This window comes from Peromyscus maniculatus, chromosome 9 (genome assembly GCF_049852395.1).
Source record: "Peromyscus maniculatus bairdii isolate BWxNUB_F1_BW_parent chromosome 9, HU_Pman_BW_mat_3.1, whole genome shotgun sequence".
Taxonomy (NCBI): Eukaryota; Metazoa; Chordata; class Mammalia; order Rodentia; family Cricetidae; genus Peromyscus; species Peromyscus maniculatus.
Window position 1 is genome coordinate 2,868,105 of NC_134860.1, and position 20,040 is coordinate 2,888,144.

Here is a 20,040-nt window from a genome sequence, read left to right on the forward strand (position 1 = left end):
ACGCTCCATATGATTTCTCCCTCAACTTCCAGATCTCAGTTTACAGTGAATTGGAAACCTAAGAACACGGCCTCCGAGAGCCCCGGTAAGTAGCTTCTCCTCCCTTCCCTTTCTTCTCCCATGCCCGTGTTCTTTGGTTGTTAGTTTGTTTTGTATTTTTTGTTTTATTTTGGGGGTCTTTTTGTTGTTGTTGTTTGCAGAGCACATTCCAAATCTGTGCTGCATTTTGTTTATCCTTTTATTTATGAGCTTAAAAAAAAATGTATCTTCTCCATAAGAGTGCAAGCACCAAATAGCAGAAGGAGTCTGCTTTCCTGGCCTCTAGAGGAGTGTACACTATGGTAGGTTTTTAATGAACATATCTCACAAGGGAAGGAGAGGAGGGACGGGGTGGGAAGGACCGGAAACAAAGTGAGGAGAGGGAAGGATCAGTAGTCCCTCTTCCAAGCATGCCACGCCCCCTGTGCCATTCCTAACTGGTGCCAGACAGCATCAGGAAGGGTGACTGTGAGTTTTTAGGTTGCAGACCAGCTAGCTCCCTGCACGCTCCCCGAGCTGTGTGACCCACGGCCAGCATCAAGCACTTTCATAGATGCTTGTTGGTACTGCCACCCCAGAGCCTGTGCCATTCAGCTTCTTCACTCTGCTCCCTCTCCTATGCGCCCAGCTCCTCTCTCCACGTTTGTTCCCATCTCCTTCACCAGACACCTCAGCAGTCCTTTATGTGCACGGAATCTGACGGGAGTCCTCTGATTACCTGTGGTGACTGGCAGATGTATTCAGATGGCTACTGGGCAGTAGGAAACCCATACTATGTGGTCCCTGCAAAAAGCCTACAACGATGAGCAATACTGCAGTTGGGCTAAAGCAGGTGTGTGTGTGGGGGGGTCAGACTTGGAACTCCCTGAGTGTAGATATCAGAGCCATAGCTAACAGTGGTTCCCAGTACTTGGATTCATGAATACACAAGTCAGGCTGCTTTGGTTGCAAGCAACGGATACTGATTCTTAATGGTTTTCACAAAGCGGGGACTCATTGGGAAAAGAAAATGAGGAAATAAATTTTCTACTTCTCCTATGATGAGATACAAAGAGAGAAATCAGCAATAAATAGATAAACAGCCCTTCTCTCCTCCTTCCCTCCCTCTTTTCCTTTCTTCATCTATTCCCTTCTGTTTTTCCTTTGCTTTCTCTCCTGGAAGACTAATACCTTAAGAGAAATAACCTACCTGGCCCTCCTTCTGTGTCACTTGTGGCCCCAGCAGGGAGAAGCACAGAGTAAGCTAGCTGACAGGGGGCGGGGCTTCACAGAGCATCCCCTGGGAAAGTTTTGGGTAGGATGATTGACACTCCAATAGTGGTGTGGTTCCTTGAAGCTGGAAATGTTGGGAGACTTTGCTCCCGCTGTGCGGGAAAGGACAGAGGGAGGAAGAGCTACAGGAGACCGGAGCAGGAAGGCAACAGAGAAAGACAGAGTCCATAGGTTTTAGTTTTAGCTTGGGCACAGCCAGTTTGGCCCCAACCACGTCTCTACTAGAATGAAGAACAACTTCTATGCTCCCAGCAGATCAGCATCCAGGGACAGAGAAAACACTGGAAGAGGAAAAGGGATGCACACACAGCTTCAGAACTGGAGGAGCAAGATTATGACAAGTCATGTCCATAGTCATTTTTGACTTTTGTGAAACTGCCTTAAATGTCTTTCCTTGGTCCAAGTACAGACTCTTTTCTTCTGCAAATATTTAATTAATTTTTCTTTAAACTACAACCATACATGGCAGATCCTCACACTCAGGTGACCTCTCGGACACATGCTAACAGGCAGAATGTTACTGGAACTCAATGAGACAATTTGGGCAGGATGCCCATCTTAGAGCCTGGCTTCTGACATCTTGGGTAGCAGATGCATGGCCATTACTGATCCCATTTCCTTGCCACTTCTAGCTCCAAGGGTACTATTAAAGCACATTACATATTCAAAACATGAAATTAGCTCCCATAGCTCATCTACTACCGAGTATCCAAGCACACACTTGGTCCCAGGACCGAGAGGCTGCAGGCTGGAGTATGGGAAGTTGGAGCACTAAGCTCAGCTCTGCCTGGAAAAATGCAGTCTCTCCCAGTAAAGCCCTTTATTCCTTAGATCAGGAGCTATGCTGCAGCATTCCAGCTCCAGGGCCCAGCCCAGGCAGTTCCCACAGTGCCTGTGGCATTTCGGCAAAAAGCAAGCCTGAAGAGATGCGAGACTCTTGTGTCCCCCTAGCCAAATAATGTCTTTCAAAACGAGGCAGATCTCTCTGTAGAGGCTATACAGTCTTTTTTCTAGGCATCCCTTAATTCTTTCTCCCAGCCTAAGCAGGGTCTCTCCTCATCCCCGTTTGGGGGCTGTGTACACTGTGTGCTTGGATCTCAGCACATAGTGATGCCTGCGCGCCACCTACTGGGCAGTCTCCTTCAGTTCATCAGCAGCCCGAGCGTGGAGGGCAAGGTCTCTGAGAAAAAGATCAGCATATTTGCTTCAAGGTTTAAGATGGTCTACCCTGATAGACTTTGCCAGGAGAATGCATCCTTCTAAGACCAGAGAGAAGTCATCCCTGAGCTGCCTGAGGTCAGTGGTTTCAGGGAGACGGTGAAGTCTCCCCAGTCCTTTTCCATCTTGCACTCCAGGGCACCCATCCTTGAGAAAGAAAGAAAGATGCATTGCATACCCAGAGGTCGTCTTGGCCATCCGTGCTGTTGCTGTTGGAGAGTACTTTTACCGTATGATGAACGCAGAAACATCCCTCTAACTGCCCAAGACTCTTTCGCCGGCACCAGGCTTGAAGTCAGCAGCATCTGTGGGATGTCAGCCAACAGAAGGGCAGAGGGCAGAGGGATGACCGGGGTGGAAGGGCCCGACAACCCACACATGCCCTGACATAATAAGGAGGGAGGGAGTGCTGAAAGCACATGTGGCAGCCACATTTCTCATTTACTGTAGGAGCACAGTACCCAGGCTCTCATCGTCTGTCTCACCCTTCCTAACGGCACCTCCTCCCAGCAAAGGGCGACAAAGAAGTTAGACACGCATGCATGTCCTAGCAACAAGTGGCCCAAACAAACAGAGGCAGGGGAGCTTTGAGGAAGAAGAGGGCTTCTCCGAGGTGATCACTGAGTCGAGAGCCGGAGCAAGCGTTTGTCATGCACACATAAGATCAGCTTCCGGGCAGAAGGGCAGTTGGACAGGGAGGAACCTGGGATTTCTACGGAACAGGCAGACAGGCACAATTCTAAAAGGATCCTGCTTGAACACCGCAAGATGTAAACCTTTTCTAATTACACGGATCTGTTCCCAGAACCCATTAGTAGAACTTCAGAAGGTTGTGAGCCCAAGGAAAGAACCCTAACGCTACCCCCACCTCACTTCGGCTTCACCTGCTGTTAGGGCCACCCTCTAATTAGTGTAACATATGTTTACACATACCATGAGGGTACGCAGTCGGTTCCACAGGGGAGGACCAAACAACACATTCATTAGCATGTCCACATTCATTGGCATGTCCACCTCTCATTCCATCACTCCATGTACTGCATAACTTTCTACAGGGGTCCATCTATACCCAATGTACAACAGTGAACAGGGTTTAGAGAAATAAACTGTCCATGCCCCCAGAAAACAGAGAAACAGAATGATGATATAGGGTAGGCCCATCAAGGGGCAACACCCGGATGGCATCTCAGCACTCAGTGGCTGGAACAGCTGCATTTGCATTTCAGTAGGGTGGAGGCCTCTAAGGAGTTAAGGGAGGTGACACTGTTACCTGTAGAAGTGGGCTAACTTGTTTGAGAGTTAGCCTGAATTTTCCAGGCGAGCACAGATGATGTTTGCCTCCAAAGAGCCTGATTCGGATAACCTGACACCTCAGCTTCTCCCAGTGTGGATAATGCCTTCCACCCACTGTGGCACAATTTGGTTTAGGAAGTCCACATGGTTTAAGAACAAACCCACATGGCTGACAGAGTCAGTGCTTCCCAACCAAGGGAGAGAGTCCATCTGCTCTGGCTTCCAGCCAGCCTCTTGTGAACTCGAGCCATCCCACTTCCCCATCAGAGGCCAGACAAGCCGCAGTCTGGGAGGGGGTGGGTAGCCATGACTGACCTCTATCCTCATCCATGTTCTCTAGAAATGTCTAAGATGTCTGTTCACGTCTTAGGCCTGTAGAATCCTGGCAGTTGTCACGGCTAGATGCGGCTCTTGAGAACTTGAAATATTGGTCCTAAGTGAGACATGTTCTAATTGTCAAACCTGTATCAGATTTCACAGACTACTACAGAATGAATGTGAGATGCTATATTGATTATTTTTATCTTGGTTATATGTTAAAGCCGCAACGATTTGAATACATGAGCCCAAATACTATCTTTAAGCTTAATTTCACCTGTGTCCTTCTTTACTCCTTAGATGTGGCTACTGGGAAAATTTTTAACAACACACACAGCTCATCCTGTGGCTCACACTGAGTTCCTGCTGGACAGAATCTAACTATAACTGTACCACAACTGCCCTGGAAGTCATCCACAGAACTGCAGAGGCCAGGCCTCTCAGCCACACCCACTCTCCAGCCACTCTGCCACCCACTTCCTGAGGAGCCAACACAGCACTGTGAACTTAGCCCATCTTGGGGACCTGGGCCAAGGCTCCTGGTTCTGGTACTTTATGGTTATGTGATTTGGGGGAAGTCGCATCACCCCTCACTGCCTTGGCTTTCCATAGGTGATGCCTTCCTTACTCACAGAGCACCCCAGATTATCAACCCATTGCTCAAAGTTGCCCAGGATAACTTCTAAAAATACATATTGCCCGTCTTTATCCCTTCCAACCTTCCAGAGCCTCTGGAGTCTTCTAAGGTGCCCCAGAGTCGCCATGGGATCTGTCAAATGAAAGCAGCCGCATGTGAAAAGCACCAGGAATGATGCCCTTCCCAAAGGGAGGAATCAACACACACCAGAAAGACACACCAAGAGTAACAACCACAAAAGCAAATGGACCAAAGCTGCCTTTCCCCAGTCTCCTTGGGTCTATATTTACATCTAATCCCTTCCCATCAGATCTTCACTTCCTTGAAGCAAAGTACATCCCAGTAGCCTTGCACAGGCCTAGAATGTAGAAGACCTCAAATGACATCAGAAACATTGTAAATTTTCATGCCTCACAGGTCTATTGCCCATTTCTTCAACAGTGTATGACTGTTAGTTTGACTGATTAGTAAATTTGCATCTGGGATAGAACCCGGAGCCGGGGATGTGGTTCAGTTGATCGAGAACTTGCCTAGCATACAAAAAGCCCCGGGTTTCACCCCAGTACCATGTGAATCAGGTGTGAAAACATAAAAGAGGGAAGATCAGATGTTCAAAGATAGCCTAGGATATAGGCGAATGTATTTTTAAACAACCGGGGAGAGAGAGAGAGAGAGAGAGAGAGAGAGAGAGAGAGAGAGAGAGAGAGAGAGAGAGAGAATATACCATATATAATATAATCCCCCCAGCATCTTCCCCTCCCTCCTGGCCTGCAGACACAGAACAGACAGCATTTGGCTGATTTCAGCATGAGCTTTGTGGAAATAAGTCCCAGATTTTTGTCATCCCAAGGTTCCCTGTGGAATCCTGCCATTGTTGTGACTGCTAGGAGGGACCTGCTTTGTATTCCCTTGAGGATCTGACCAGGTCTACAGTCCAGGTTTCTTGGTGGGGTGGTCAGCTTAAATGTCCTTACCTTCTACAATACAGAGACAGGCTGGTCACCCAAATCCTAACAAAACTATAGGCCATGTTAAAGACAGCCTATTAGAGGCTATTTGTCTCTCTCTCCCTTGATAGGCAAAAGAAAAAGACATATATTCAGGGCTCAACATTCTAAGAGACATCGTTAGTAAGAAGGAAAACCAAAATGGTAAGAAATGAAATCTAGGCAGCACATAGAAATAGTTTCAGCCTGCCTATAAGAATGGCGAAGACGCACAAGCCTGCCCCTCCATAGGAGACATTCCTCAGGATCTAACTTGAATCCCAATTGTTGTGAAGTTTCCACTCCTCCCCTCCCCCTCCCCCAGGAACAGGTGCTGGCTGTCATGGAAGGCCTTCGAATCCACTGGAAGGCAGTTAGCTACTTCGGCCCTCAGGGCAGTACAGGACAGTCCCTTCAGAAACCCAGAAAGAACCTGTCATTTTGACATCAGTGAAGCCATTAGGAAATGACAAGTTGGTGGCGGGGGGGGGGGCACTTGACAGGACAGGGGATCCTTGATCTTCACAGGGCAGCATGACTTCTGAGTGAGCTTGAGTAAGGCTCCTAGGGTGAGCTGTTTTTGGAGGCATTTCATGATTCACACCCAAATCATACAAGATGAAAGAAAATACTGGATAAAACCAAGCCAAACATGGAGTTTGGGGGAAGGATTTTATTGGACAAATTAGAAAAATATTGGTACTGTGCTTTAGCAAAAGGCACTTCTTTCATCCGGCTGCAAGGGCAGGAACAACCTCGGTGGCAGACAGAGGGGACCATGGGCTGTGTGATGAGGGCCCTCTCCACCCTCCCCGGCCACAACCCTGCTCACATTCAACCATGCTAATCTGGCAGCCTTGGCTAGAACAGAAGGGGAAGGTCCATTTATAATGACTTCATTCTAAGTCTGGGCGGGAGAGGAGGCAGGCGGGCTTGAGCAAAGATTGCTCGCTGTCTATCGCGAGCTGGCCTCCAGAGTCCAGCCAAGGCAGATCGCTGCCTGACAGACACCAGATCCCAGCACAGGCACAGCATCCACTTACAGCCTTCAAAAGGGACATTAAAACAGGGGTTTGAAGGCTTCCTTCATTCGTTTTCGCTAGGCTGGCTGGCAGGAAGAGGGATAGAAACACACAGAGAATGAAGAAAGCCACCAGAAGACCGGAAGCTCAGCCAGCCACAGACACTTGACTGTGTGGCTTCTAGTCTTTGTCTCAACGTCGACTGAGAAACAAACACCCCCCCCCCAACCCCTTTTCCCCTATAGAAGGCCCGCACGGAGCTACATAGCACAGCTGTTACACTCCAGATTAGCGTGGGACAAAATTCTTGTTCAACAACAACAACAACAACCCTCAAAAACCAACAAATAAAAGTCGTGTGTACGCATGATATATACACATGGGGCATTGCAAATGTTTATCAGGATAATCTCCCGAATAAACGAAATGTGTTCTCTAGATGCAGGAGTAATCTGCCAGTATCCTCTCCTCACAGTCTGTAAAGTAGCCAAGCCCAGATCGGCACAGATCGACAGAGCCAGGACAGATGGGATGCTAAGATAACTCCCACCACCCCGGCATCTGGGAACCTGCCACACTGCAGGATTTCTGACTTCCATTCCCCCGTTCACACTGATGACAGGGCTGTGGTGTGCACATTCTGATTAAAGCAGTGTTATCAGGGGTAGGAGATTGTCAGAAAGGTTACGTGTGACCTACTCGGTCATAGAGCTGGGAGGCGGCAGGCCTAGAAGTTAAGGATAACCTGGGTAAGAGGCCATGCCTTCCATTTAGCGGAGTCAGCCTATACTCGGTGACCGTATTTAGGTAAGTTAATTCATGTAATCTCCAATGGCGCCATCCCCTCTCTGAACCTCTCCTAACTAGCTGATGGCCTCATAGTCAAGGACAGATGAATGGGACAGAAGGACCATTGGTCTGGTCATGTCCTTGTCATGAGTCAGTTGCAACAGATGCATGTGGTTTGTGTTTGGACAAGTGAGCTGTAGAGCATTCTCTTAGACTCCCTCACATATGGAAAGCTGACCCTGGCTATTGCTTCTGGGAAATCCACTCATCCCAGCATTTGAATAATGATATGCATAGCAATGACTCCTGTGTGTGAGCATTCACAGGCCCAGCCTCAAACAATGTTGTCTGGAGTGACCTGTTACTCCAGCCTTTCAGCTGCCCTCCCTGCAGACACAGCTCCATAAATAGGCTATTTATTTTCTGTGTGACCAGGAGATAGAAATGGCTAGAGAGACACTGAATACACTTGTAGGGGACAGCCATTCCCGAGGCTATAAAGCGAAGAAAACCGCCATGGTGACTTGTGACTTCTGGTTCCATTTCCTTTCTCCTTCAAAAGCCGATAAATAGGAAGTTAATTCATCCCATGGCAGAAGAGTCAGGTTTGATCATGCCACTGCCTCTGATCTGTTCTAGTTTGGAGCATATGAGAACCAGGAGTCCATACTTCATCACACCAAACCCACTTGTACCCATTCTGACCAATCAACAACTCCACTTGACAGCTTGGGGTGAGTAGTGCAGTCAGCTTTTTAGATTCAAATATATCGTTAGATTTATATATTCTTAAGATATCTGTGGCATTTTTAATCAGACATCTCAAAAGTTCAGAGTTATAATTGAAATCAGCTAACCAGTTAATTTAGTCATTTAGACATACACACTCATTCATATGTATTTGTGTGTGTGTGTGTGCGTGTGTGTGTGTGTGTGTGTGTGTGTGTGTGTGTGTGTGTGTGTGTGTGTTGCAATCAAACATCACCATCAGTCCCATCTAAAAGCAAGCATATGGGATTCATGTGATGTGGTCATGATGACTCCATTAATACCATGGTGATTAGAGCAAAGTTGGATGATGATGGGTCTCTCACATGGACAGTTTCTAAACAATGATGCAAGTGAGAAGAGAATGGGTTCCCACAGCGCTTGGCTGACAAACATTTGCAGAGTTCTCTGCTGCTATGTTCTAATTCTGAGGAAAGGGACAGAGACTTCTGCTGCGGGCAGTACTGTGCGTTTAAATGCACGTGTGTGCGTGTGGATGTTGCCAAGAGAATGACCTACACATCCTCCACGTAGAAGGCTGTGTTCCTCTTACTACCCATATCTTCTTTAAAATGAACTAAAGGCTCATAAATCACAGGGGCTGTCACTCTTGCAGCACATTCTAACCAGCCCAGGATGACCAGCAACGTCACCCTTCCTCTGCACACCTCTCCAGGATCCACGAGAGATGCTATCAGTGGACTAGCATCTCTTTCTTCATTTCTTTATGTCTTTCTTTCCTTTGTATCATGGTAGATCTAGTATACCCAGGACAAGCGTTCCGCTGTGATCTACACAGTCATCCCTCTGCACACATTTTTTTCCTGTTCTAAGACAGAGTCTCACTGGACTGGCCTTGAACTTGTGATGCTCGAGCATGGCTTCTTCTGAAGAGCCTGGTTGTCCTCTAGGAGACTGTCCTCATTGTTCTCTGGAGGGGTGCTCTAGGCAACCTCCTTGTGAGGATCTGGCCTCAGGAGACAGACCATGGACTATCTTGGATTGGCCTCAGACCACCCTTGGAGAAAATAAAAAACAGTGCTATTGGGTATGACTCAGGTGCTGAAAACTGGAGAAAAAAATCTTAGCTGTTTCCATTTATCCAGAAAGGTGTTGTTGAATAGCTTCTACGAACACTGCACTCTGACAATGTAATTGGGAGGTAAATCCTAATGAAGTGAATTTTCAGAGATCTTGTACCTGATTGGTTCTATCAAAACAGACTTCCAGTAAGTGAGTCTAGGGCTAGAGTATGAATATTCATTATAATGGGTTTCAAACTGTGTGGAGTTAAAGAAAAAAATTCCAAAATACGGATAGATTTCTATTAAAATGAATGAATGCACTTAGATATATGTGGATTTACGTATAGAACATGGCAGAAACTATGACTTCTCCTTAACACTACACACTGAGAGTCAAACACTAGTTTGTGGCCATGCAAACAGCCTCTTTAGCACCATGAACTGAGTGGTTTTCTCATGAAAACTGCTGCAAGGTACCGTTGCTGAGAGGTGAAGATAATCAGGAATGGACGCTCCTCTTACCAGCGGCCTGAGCTCCGGGTGCGTCAAGATATATCCATTATTCGTGATGGCGAAGGCGTAACCATGAATTCCTAACTGTAAGAGGAACGCAAAAGAAACCTTCATTAGCCGACTCCCAGCCGGATTCACAAAGCACAAAGCAGCCCGACCTGAGTAATTTACAGCTTAAACTTGGCATTCATAACCCTTATCAGCACAATATTTCATTAAAATGAATGCAAGGCACTGATCCTTGACATTTGGTGGAAATGTGGACCTGTCACAGATAAGCTCAGCAAACATCACAATCTAAAATGTCATCGTCCCACACGGGCATCCTACGGCTTTATTTTTATTTATTTAAAACAAGACAATTACTTTTTAGAAAAACCGACAAAGTCATGAAATATTTGAAATCATGAAATATATGAAATATTTCCAGAAATGAATATTTCTGGAAAGGGTGCATGTCCAAGCAAACAGAACTTTTTCAGTTGGGGCATTTTCTCCCTTATCTAGATGAGGAAGAGGGAGAGTGGCCCTCATGCTGTCTCACCTCCAGGCATCTATTGTCCCCCCTCCCCCAGGGACCATTTCTAAATCACTCTCCTGCTTTGTCCTCTCCAGAATCCTTAAGGTGTCCAAGGAGCTCTACCAGCCCCATGTGGGGGGCAGCCGGTCCCTTTATATCCTGTCATTTTTACTGTGGCTGCCAAGCTTTTCCATGCACGCTTCCATCCACACAAAGCCTGGGTAATTTTCTATGCAGAGCCTCACTTAATTTATGTTTTCTGACTACATGGGACTATGGGAAATAGTTTGGGAGCAATGAAATGTTTTATTAGCTTTAAAAAGTATGTAATCAAATTTAACACTGCACTTATTTAAATAATAATCCCAGCTTTTTGACAATATTTCTATTACACACTTGACTGCACCCATTGGCTACAATAAATTTACCTACAAATCATTCATGTATTAAAATGGCCTCTGGCGTAAAACCCATACTGATTCTCATTCTCTCTCTCTCTCTCTCTCTCTCTCTCTCTCTCTCTCAGTTATAACCCACCTTTGCCAGAGCAGTGAAAAGAGAGAGGGAAGAAAAAAATCTCAGTTTCTGTCTGAGGGATCATTTCACAGTTCTGAACCCTTACCTCCTCTTCCTTTAGACCCCCTGCCGCTCACAGACCTGCATATGATACTATTAAATGATCCAGACAACAGGGTTTACAAACCAGGAGTGACCCTGTCTGCTTGTTAGCTTAACGTCAAGGTGATGTGAAATGAACTTCAGAGAATTTAACACCAGCAATTAAAAGTTTCCGTTGTATTACATAAAGCAAATACGCCTGCGGTCGTCAAGGGCAACAGACGTTTCTCCCGGTCTTACCTTGCACAGCGAGTCTTAATAACATTCTACTTGACTCTAATGATAAAAGTATATTTCATTATGCCGGGAAAGATAAACCCAAGATTTCCTATCCTTTGAGATGCCTATCGCCTCTTTCATCTTGTCTCCTGGAAGAATGTCAGACAGTCAACACTGCATTAATTATCGTTATTAAGTCCTGGTTTAATATGGGCTGGAAGGGTCAGGAAGGACTCGGGGAGATTGACTTCTTCCATTAAAGGCAAGAGTGGGTTTTGCCTGGAAATTCAAACTCAGCATCAGACCAAACAAATGGTATTTTATAGTCAGCTAATGCAGCCAGTGTCTTCCAACACAGCTGACTTTGCCCCTCCCTCTGCTGTGGGTCTCAAGAGAAGGTTGGTCTCAATGCTCCGCTCTTCCCTGGCATAGCACTTTACAAATGAGAACCATCATCTAGGAGGGTATGGCTGATAGGCAAGGCATCGATTATTAAATGTCTGCCTCCCTCCCCCAGATGTAAGAGCCATAAGGGCAAAAGTCAGAGCATACGGTTAAAAATGGTCAGAGGGGTGGATGGGAGGGGGGTCAGGGAGGGACACAGGGAAAGAAGGAATATGAGAAGAAGAAGCAGAAAAAATGGCACAGATTGTACAAGCTCAGCCCTGCTTTGTGCTTCTTCCCTGGGAATACCAGGGGCCTGGCCTTTCTGTCCCAGCATCCTCTCCCTGACCACCTGCTGTCTCTGCGGCCTAATGCCCATCTGTGGCCCCCAGACTCCGATTGTGCCCTCTGGCCAGCCCCTCGACGACCCCACCGTTCTCCACACTTGCTTGAGTCTATGGGATTCTTTTTCGGCTCTCCTGGTTTTATGAACTGACTGCTGCCTCCTTCTCACCTCCTCCACTGCCAGGCCCCACCCTTCTTCCTCTCACTCCCTGTCATTCCTCAGGCCCCAGCCCTCCTCCAGACCCCTCCCCAGTGGTTCCTGTCTACCTTAACTCTACTTTCCATTATGAACTTCAGCACCCATGTCTTTCGTTCTCCCAAGGGCTCTGTTTCCCTGAGCTCTCTCACGGGAGGCAGTGCGCATCTCCAGTGTGGCTCTGTAAGTTCTTCCTCTTATCCTCTCTAGGTAGGTGGACTAGGACTTCCTAGACTCCCCTCCCCCACCCTTAGAGACCTAAGCATCTCCTTAGCCTGCTCCCTTTACCCTCCATCTTCCAAACCAAACAATCACGCCACGTTTTCTCTATGACATTCCTCGGGTGCAAGCCTGACTCCTTGAACAGTCATCATTATATTGCTTCAGTTTCCAAAAACAGTACCAGCCGATCTCCAGGCCTCAAAGACAGACCAGGGTCGAAGGCAATTCTCACCATGCTTCCTGTGTAAGACATAGAAAACCCCTTTGGTGTGTGAGATGGATTTTGTGAGTCTACCCATCAGGTCTCCCTGGGGCTGGCCCCTACCTATGTAGCCACACTATCTCCTTCACCTGCTGCCCCTCAGTAGACCTGGCACCAGCCATCCCTGGCAGTACTCTTTCCTACACAGGCCTGCCCTCAGGTGCCAGCCTCATGCAGCCCCTTCAGATAAACTCTTTACCTGTTCCCCTCCTGGTCTCCCGACCATCTCCTGTACATTTTCTGACTCCATTCTTGCTTTCTTCCTTCCCATTCCATTTATATAAACCACAAGAAGATTTTCATTTTTGCCTTTGCACAAGGCAGAAAAAATGCTACCTGGACCTTCTTGCCTCTCAGCCCTCCTTGGGTCCCCTTCCTTCCTCTGTCTTGCTTTAGACAGCACTCAGGGCTGAACCTCTTCTGGGAGAGGGACCTCTTGTTGGAAGGGACTCCTGCACTCACCTTGGACTTCCGCAGCCCTCGGCACATGTCAGGCATGCGTCAGGCACTCAGTTAAGTCTGTCTGCACTCTAGGCACTTACTGCTTTACTCAAACACTACCTTGATGATCTTCAAGAACAGAACCAAAGTAAACAGTAAAAAAAAAAAAATGAGCCCAAAAGAAGTGATCTGCTTCCGCATACACAGCCAGCCCATCTCAACCTGTGCCTAACTTGCCTGATGTTCAGAAACTACTGGGTTAAACACCTTCCTAGGAGAACATCCTGAGAAAAACTACATTTGAATTTTCTGCGTGCTGGTTGGTGACTCTTGGAGATCATCTGATGCAGCTACAAGAAGAGAGAGCTGTATTTGTGGAGCCTCCAAATACAGCCTGTAGATGGATCTCTCTGAGAATCAAAACTTCATAAAGTGACAATGGACAATGTTTAGTTTTGGCCAAAAATCAATATGCTGACGGAATCCCTAAGTCTCATTTCATCTGGAACACAGCCAGTCCCCCTGTCCATTTGCATGATCAGTCCCGTGGAGTAACAGGGAACAGATTGGACACAGAACCTTCCAGCATAAGGAGTTGCCAAACAGGCCCTGGATCCACCGCTCACTTCCCTGCTTTCCTGGAGGCCAGGAGCTGTGCAGACCCTGTCCCTGGGAGAGGAGCATGTCCCTTCCAAGCGAGAGCCTTCAGGCTAATGAAGTGAACCCAATTATAAAATAGCTCATTATGGTAACACAGGCCATGGTGTCTGGAAATTATTGCTGGGGTGTCTGGGATTCTTAATAAAAATTATAGGAAGTCTGATGGCTTGGGGAAAAATATATGAAGTTTAGGGAGAAAGAACAATCCTTGGGAGAATCCCCAGAGCTAAGAGCTGACTCATCCTTATACAGTGTTGATCAAGAGGGCAAATGTGACCTGGATCCTGCTCCCTAAAGTTTCTCCAATCCTACTGCCCCTAGCTCTACCTGGCTGACATGCACACCTTTCCCAAAGCTCTTTATGGAAATGGAGGAGGGACAGATGTCTTCAGTCAATGTGGACCATACCTCTGTCTCCAGTTTTCCCACCAGGCTCCCGGAAAGCACAGAACACATTCCCAGAGATGTTGGTTTACTCGCTATGGCTGACTTTCCTCTCTTCTAATCTCACTGTGTTCTGCTGATCTCTTACTAGGTGGGTGATGTTGAACAGGTAACAATGCATGTAGAGTACTTTAGAGGACACCAACCACATGGTAAGAACAATAAATATGCTATTTTTTCATTATTTCTATGATTTTATTTTAACTATGTCTTAACTATCATGATAATTGCTCTCATCATTCCCAGCGATAGTGGGGTCCTGGAGGTTAAAATCATGGCTTTTCTGTGCCCCAGTTTCTTTTTGCTAGAAAGTTGGGGTGAAAGGTGCCTACCTAGCCCACGCCCCAGTAGAGGAAAATTTGAGAAACTGACCCAGAAGGTAATTGTTGACATTCCATTTTCCATCCATTCTTCCTTGATTCATTTGGAACACATCAAGTAGTAGCCAGTGTTTGGATTCCTGCATATCCTCACTGAAACCGGAACTTCACACTCATTTGAAACATTACAAGCGGATGCCTTCCTTAAACAGTGGTCCCTGGTTAGGGATACCAAGGTCTGGGATTTCAACAAAAGCACGCTCTCTTCAGGGGCAATGAAGCCTTCCTCTTCCCATTCTTGGCTTTCATTTTCTGAGAGCCTGTCATTTATACTACTTGATTATGCAGGGCTAGATCCTTGCTATGGCTATGGAAACGTAATCCCAGTCAGAGAGTCTTGGTGGGAGAAGCTGGCTGTTCCCTCCTGATATCCATGGAGTCCTTTTTACTTTCTTGTTTCTCCAGAAGGTTGGCAAGGTCAATCGATGCCTGAGCCAGCCTCAGCCAATCAGACAAAGTAGCCACCCAAAGAGTATGATAGTGAGTACCTGTAGATTCTGGGCCTGGCCTCATCCTCCATAAAAACAGAGAGAGCCTTTGCCAACCAGAGTGAGCCCAGAGATAGCTGGGTGGGCCAGCTAGTCCACCTTGGACTGGGGAGGAGTGAAAGGATGCAACTCTAGACAGCAGGTAGAGCCCTTTGCCCAGTGGGCCACCAAGATCTTCAGTGAGCCTCATGCTTTCCTCACTTGGGGGCCCTAGGCAGTTCTGTATGCCATACTGGACCTTGAGTGGGCCAGCTCCCTCCCACATATTGATTTGTTTTCCTCTCCACCAGCAAATGGGGAAGTTTTCTCCATGGGAATTCAAGGAGCCTCCATACCAGCCAATCATGTCAGCGTCGAAAGGAAAATACAAGGACCTTATCCGAACTCTCGGTTTTGCAGGAGTCTTTATACTGAGGTTAGAGGAGAGACTAGGGAAACAAGTCTATTTAAATTAAGAAATACCCATCAAGGAACAGTACAGATGATACAAGGAAGGCAATAGACCATGATGGTGGTAAGGAGAACTCTGCCTAAGGAGCAGGTGGAGTCTTAAGCCAGACCTCTGTGAAGTCAACACTTCTGATCCCTCTTTGGCACCAGCCACAGTGAACAAGTGCCTTACCTTGTATTTGGGGATGGTCTTCAGAAGTTCTTTTACTGGGACATCTGTGCCAACCACACCCAGAAGAATGCCCTTTGACCTCTGCAAAAAATAGACATTAAGCAGAATACAATAGATTACTGTCTGATGCCTTCTCTGAGATCACTAACTCAGAGCTCTATAGGCTTCTTGTTTCACCTTCCACTCAAATTATAGCTAGTCAAGAAGGGACTGTCTCTGGGCTAATAGCAGCATTCTTGTGCTAAGACATTCTAGTGCTCACCTTCTTCCTGAAAACTGAAACATGGTGTGCAGGAGCCTAGAAGTTTCATGGCCAAGGACTCTGATTATGAACTAGCTTCTAGCAAAGCTTTCTGTAGGAGAGATAGAGTGACAACTGTTTTTTTTTTTTTGTTTTGTTTTGTTTTGCTTTGTGGAGACAGGGTTTCTCTGTGTAGTTTTGGTGCCTGTCCTGGATCTCGCTCTGTAACCAGGCTGGTCTTGAACTTACAGAGATCCGCCTTGCTCTACTCCCGAGTGCTGGGATTAAAGGCATGTGCAACCACCACCTGGCAACTGTTTGTTTTTTTTTTTTTTTTTCACGTGCACCACCATCTGCACCCATGAAGGAGATGCCTGGTAGCCAAAGGGAGACACATTTCTTTTTTAAAACAGCATTGTGGAACCAGTGTCCCCAATTTTTTAGGGGAGGTGGTCACTGTGATTTGCTGAAACTCCCAATAACAGAAAGGCCATTGGGAAGAACACACACATTGGTGCTGTCTGTTGCTGTGTGGTTTTGTTTGTGGTTTGAAGAGGGTTATAGAAAACTCACATTCACTCATAATTTCAATTGTACTTCAGAATCCAATGGCATTTGGAAAATAGGGTCTTTGCAGATACCATAGCTAAAGACCTCCTGAAGAATCATCTGAGATTCACAGAGACACTTAAATGTCTGGTCTCCTTAGGAAAGAAGAGATTGGGGTGTAGAGAGAAGGACACATACAGATGATGCAATATGGAACGAAGCTGCCACGGGCCAAGGGATGTTGGGCTCCACAGCCAGAAACAACAAGGAAATATTCCTCCCTTGTTTCTTTGAAGGGACCCTGGCTAGGTCAACATCTTGATTTCAGACTCTCAAGATCCACAACTATATTTGGTAAACCATCCCACTTTGCAGTACTTTGATACCTTGCTCCAAGAAATGAATCAAAGATGACCGAGGAGAGGTGCAGCCACCACAGTCAAGAGTTGTCTGGAAATTCCCCTCCTCTGGTCATTGAATGTCTAAATTTTAGAGAGGGACTACAAATGCTAAGAACTCTGCCCATCCTTCTTATTTACATTTGGCTCACTAGCCCTCATAATGAATTAAAACCAGAGGAATAAACTCACATGCAGTATCCTTGGGGGTGGGGAGGGGAAGAGGTCACCAGAGCTCACAGAGCTTAGATACAAACTATTTGAGAAATGACCCTCCCAGCACCAGGTAGAGACACAGCGTCATACTCACAGTTTCGTTCTGCTTACTAAACACAGGCATGGCCACTGTGGTCATCAGGACGAGGCCCTGATCATCAGCAAGCTGAGTGGAGAGAGGAAAGACAGTTACTGGGTACGCCCTGGATGGCTCGGTGCAGAGGCCTCCTGTTGACCAGCACATCCTTTCAAGCCAAAGGCTGCTGAGAACGAATCCTTGGGATCCTTTGGCAGGGTGGGAGCACAGAATCTCTCTACCTGATCTGCAGGCCAACAGGCCCAGGCCCAGACTGGAAACCCACCTGTCAGTCACTCTAGTTGATGCATCTGGGTTCAGCGCTTTTGCCTGAGATGACCCTCATTTGGATTTCAGTGATTTGTTTTATTACAACATATCAATGTTACTGTTTTCCTCCCCAGACATTTGTGTTCAGTGTGTGTTATAATGACACTTCTGATAATGCAGGATCAGAAACATCAGACCTCAGGGGCCTCGTGAAATGTCCTTAAGGGAGGGAATAGAACCCAGAAGCTCTTACTATCCCCAAGGCAGGCGGGCCAGTCAAGCCCCTTCACCTCTTCAGATTCCTGAGTGCTAGTCCCAAATGGAAAGGAAAGGAAAAGACAGCTTTAGCATATGACCCTGAAAATCACCAGGAGGAAGCTAATCACTGCTTCCAAAGGAATTACTCCTGAAATCGGAAGCAACCCTGCAATGTTTTCGGCTGCATACAGACACTCTGAGACCTCTGGGCACATCTGCTTTTCATACTGGGCTGGGGGCGGGCGGGGGGTGGGGTGAGTGAGACAGGTTGGAACAGCTGTTCTGTTCCAGTAACAAATGGGGAAACAGAGTCTCAGAGCACAGTAGTAGGCTTTGGTTCAAGACCAACCTAGCTCTGATTGTCAGCTTTGAGCTTCTTAGCTGCACTAGTCAGGTCTTCCTGGCTTCACAGGAAGATGCACCAGCCCAGTCCCCAGCATGGAACTCTGACATAGAGGCATTCAAAGGATGTCGGATTCTTTTCTCTGCTCTCAGGTCATACAGCAAGTACATGGCAAGATTAGACTAAAGTAAAAGAGCAAAGACTGTTTTGGGCACAGCTGGCAGGCACCACAGTTAGCTGTGCAAGCCCAGTGGGAGAGAAATCCTTTCTGTTCCGTATCTTCCTTGAGCACCCACTGTGGAGCACTCTGAGGTCTGGACTCCACCATCTTCGGTCTCCGGCATGTTTTGATGTTCTACTCACTTTTCCATTGGTTTACTTCCATGGAGGAGTTGGTGCTCTCTCCATGGAGGAATTGGGTACTTTTCCATCACACTTCTTTCTTAGAAAGAGGCCACCTAAGGAGATGATTCTAGAATCTAAGTGATTGACGGCTATACAGGTTGTCTATTGTCTCCTGCAAAAGTCATCTTTTGAAATTAGACTTAGTGCATCTTTTCTATTGCTATATTTTTTTTTTTGAGAAAGTGTCTTATATAGCTCAGGCTGTATTTAAACTTCTGATCCTTTTGCTTTTACTTACCAATTGCTGGAATTACAGGTCTACACCCACCACATTCCGTGTTCTCCTGTTTACTTAGTACTCAGCAAGTTACATATATATCATGCCTATTATTGTTGTTCCTATGGACCTTGCCAATGTGATGCCAGAGACAACAACACTCCAGTGCTTGGCATAAATGCAAAACTTCAGGACCTATTCTAGACTTTCCAAATAGGAATCCTTGTTTTAATAATTAGTGTACATTAAACCAAGGAAGACTGTTACGGGGGATCTTCCCCCATTTCACCCCATTCACAATTTCAGAAGCAATGGAAGCACTGTCAGATGTTAGAAAAAATTCCCAATAGCAATGGAGGGAACAGGCTAATCTTGCATCTATTTCGAAACGAGGCAAAAATGTCATGGTCTTTAAGGACCAGGAAGCCTGTGGTATCTTCCTGGCTAACTGTGGTGTCTGTCCACTTGTCTGATCAACTGCTGTTCTAGATGATGGCTGAGAAGATCCTTTCACTGATATAACTCAGATTCAAACAGGAAGACTTTGAAAAAGGTAGATGCCCTCCACAATTTGGGTGGGCCTCATCCAATCAGGTGAAGGTTTTAAGAGGATAAACACACCTTGCAAGGCAGGAGGACTTCTGCCTCCAGTTTGACTTGGAACTCAACATTGAAACATCAACCCTTCCTGTAATTTCCAGTTCACCAATCTGCTCCACAGATTCGGATTTATTAGAGTATACATTTATATTCTTTAATATAAAACTCACTCCAAATATAAGTCTGTGTGTATGTAGGTATTTATATGTACATATGCATACACACATAGGCTGTCTTTATATGCTTGTATACATACACAATATACTATACACATGCTTTCTCTGTATAGGTTTTCTTACTGCCCTGTCTTTTTCAAGACCTCTGACTAATCGGCATGTTACTCAAGCAACTTGCTAGGCATTAGAATAAGTAAATAATTTATTTTCTAATATTAATAACCAAATTGTATTAACTCGAGACAATGTTGACAGTTCTTGTTGTGCCAAGAATCAAGTCAGCCAGCATATGTAGTATAGTAATTGTTTATGGAAACGCAGTTTCAACTTCTACTAAAAATACTTAAAGTATACTATGGCGGCCATTGGAGGTTCAAAAGCAGACCCAGTCCACAGTAAACAGCTCTCTTTGTATTAGACATCCCATTTCCCAACTCCTTGATTAATCCTTGCTGCTATACAGAAACACTAATTTGAGCTGATCCATAACCCTGGACAAATTCCACTTTGCAACTCAAATCAAAATTTCAAGCAATGCCAACATGGATCACGATGAAACCAAAACACACCACTGACAGTAATGAGAAATGAAGCTTTTTCCCTGCAACCA

The 20,040-nt window shown here is 46.2% G+C and overlaps 1 protein-coding gene across 5 annotated transcripts in view; it reads right to left on the bottom strand.

Moving 5' to 3' along the window:
* The window catches only part of Cacna2d3 (calcium voltage-gated channel auxiliary subunit alpha2delta 3), an 854,380-nt gene that overhangs the window by 188,287 nt on the left and 646,053 nt on the right, over positions 1–20,040 (bottom strand). For all 5 annotated transcript variants that reach the window (XM_076544133.1, XM_076544132.1, XM_076544131.1 and 2 more), the window contains 3 exons: positions 17,180–17,251; positions 15,682–15,762; positions 9,890–9,964 (listed from right to left, as the gene is read on the bottom strand). In XM_076544133.1, the coding sequence (XP_076400248.1) occupies positions 9,890–9,964; positions 15,682–15,762; positions 17,180–17,251 (228 nt within the window). The remainder of the gene's footprint in view (positions 1–9,889; positions 9,965–15,681; positions 15,763–17,179; positions 17,252–20,040) is intronic.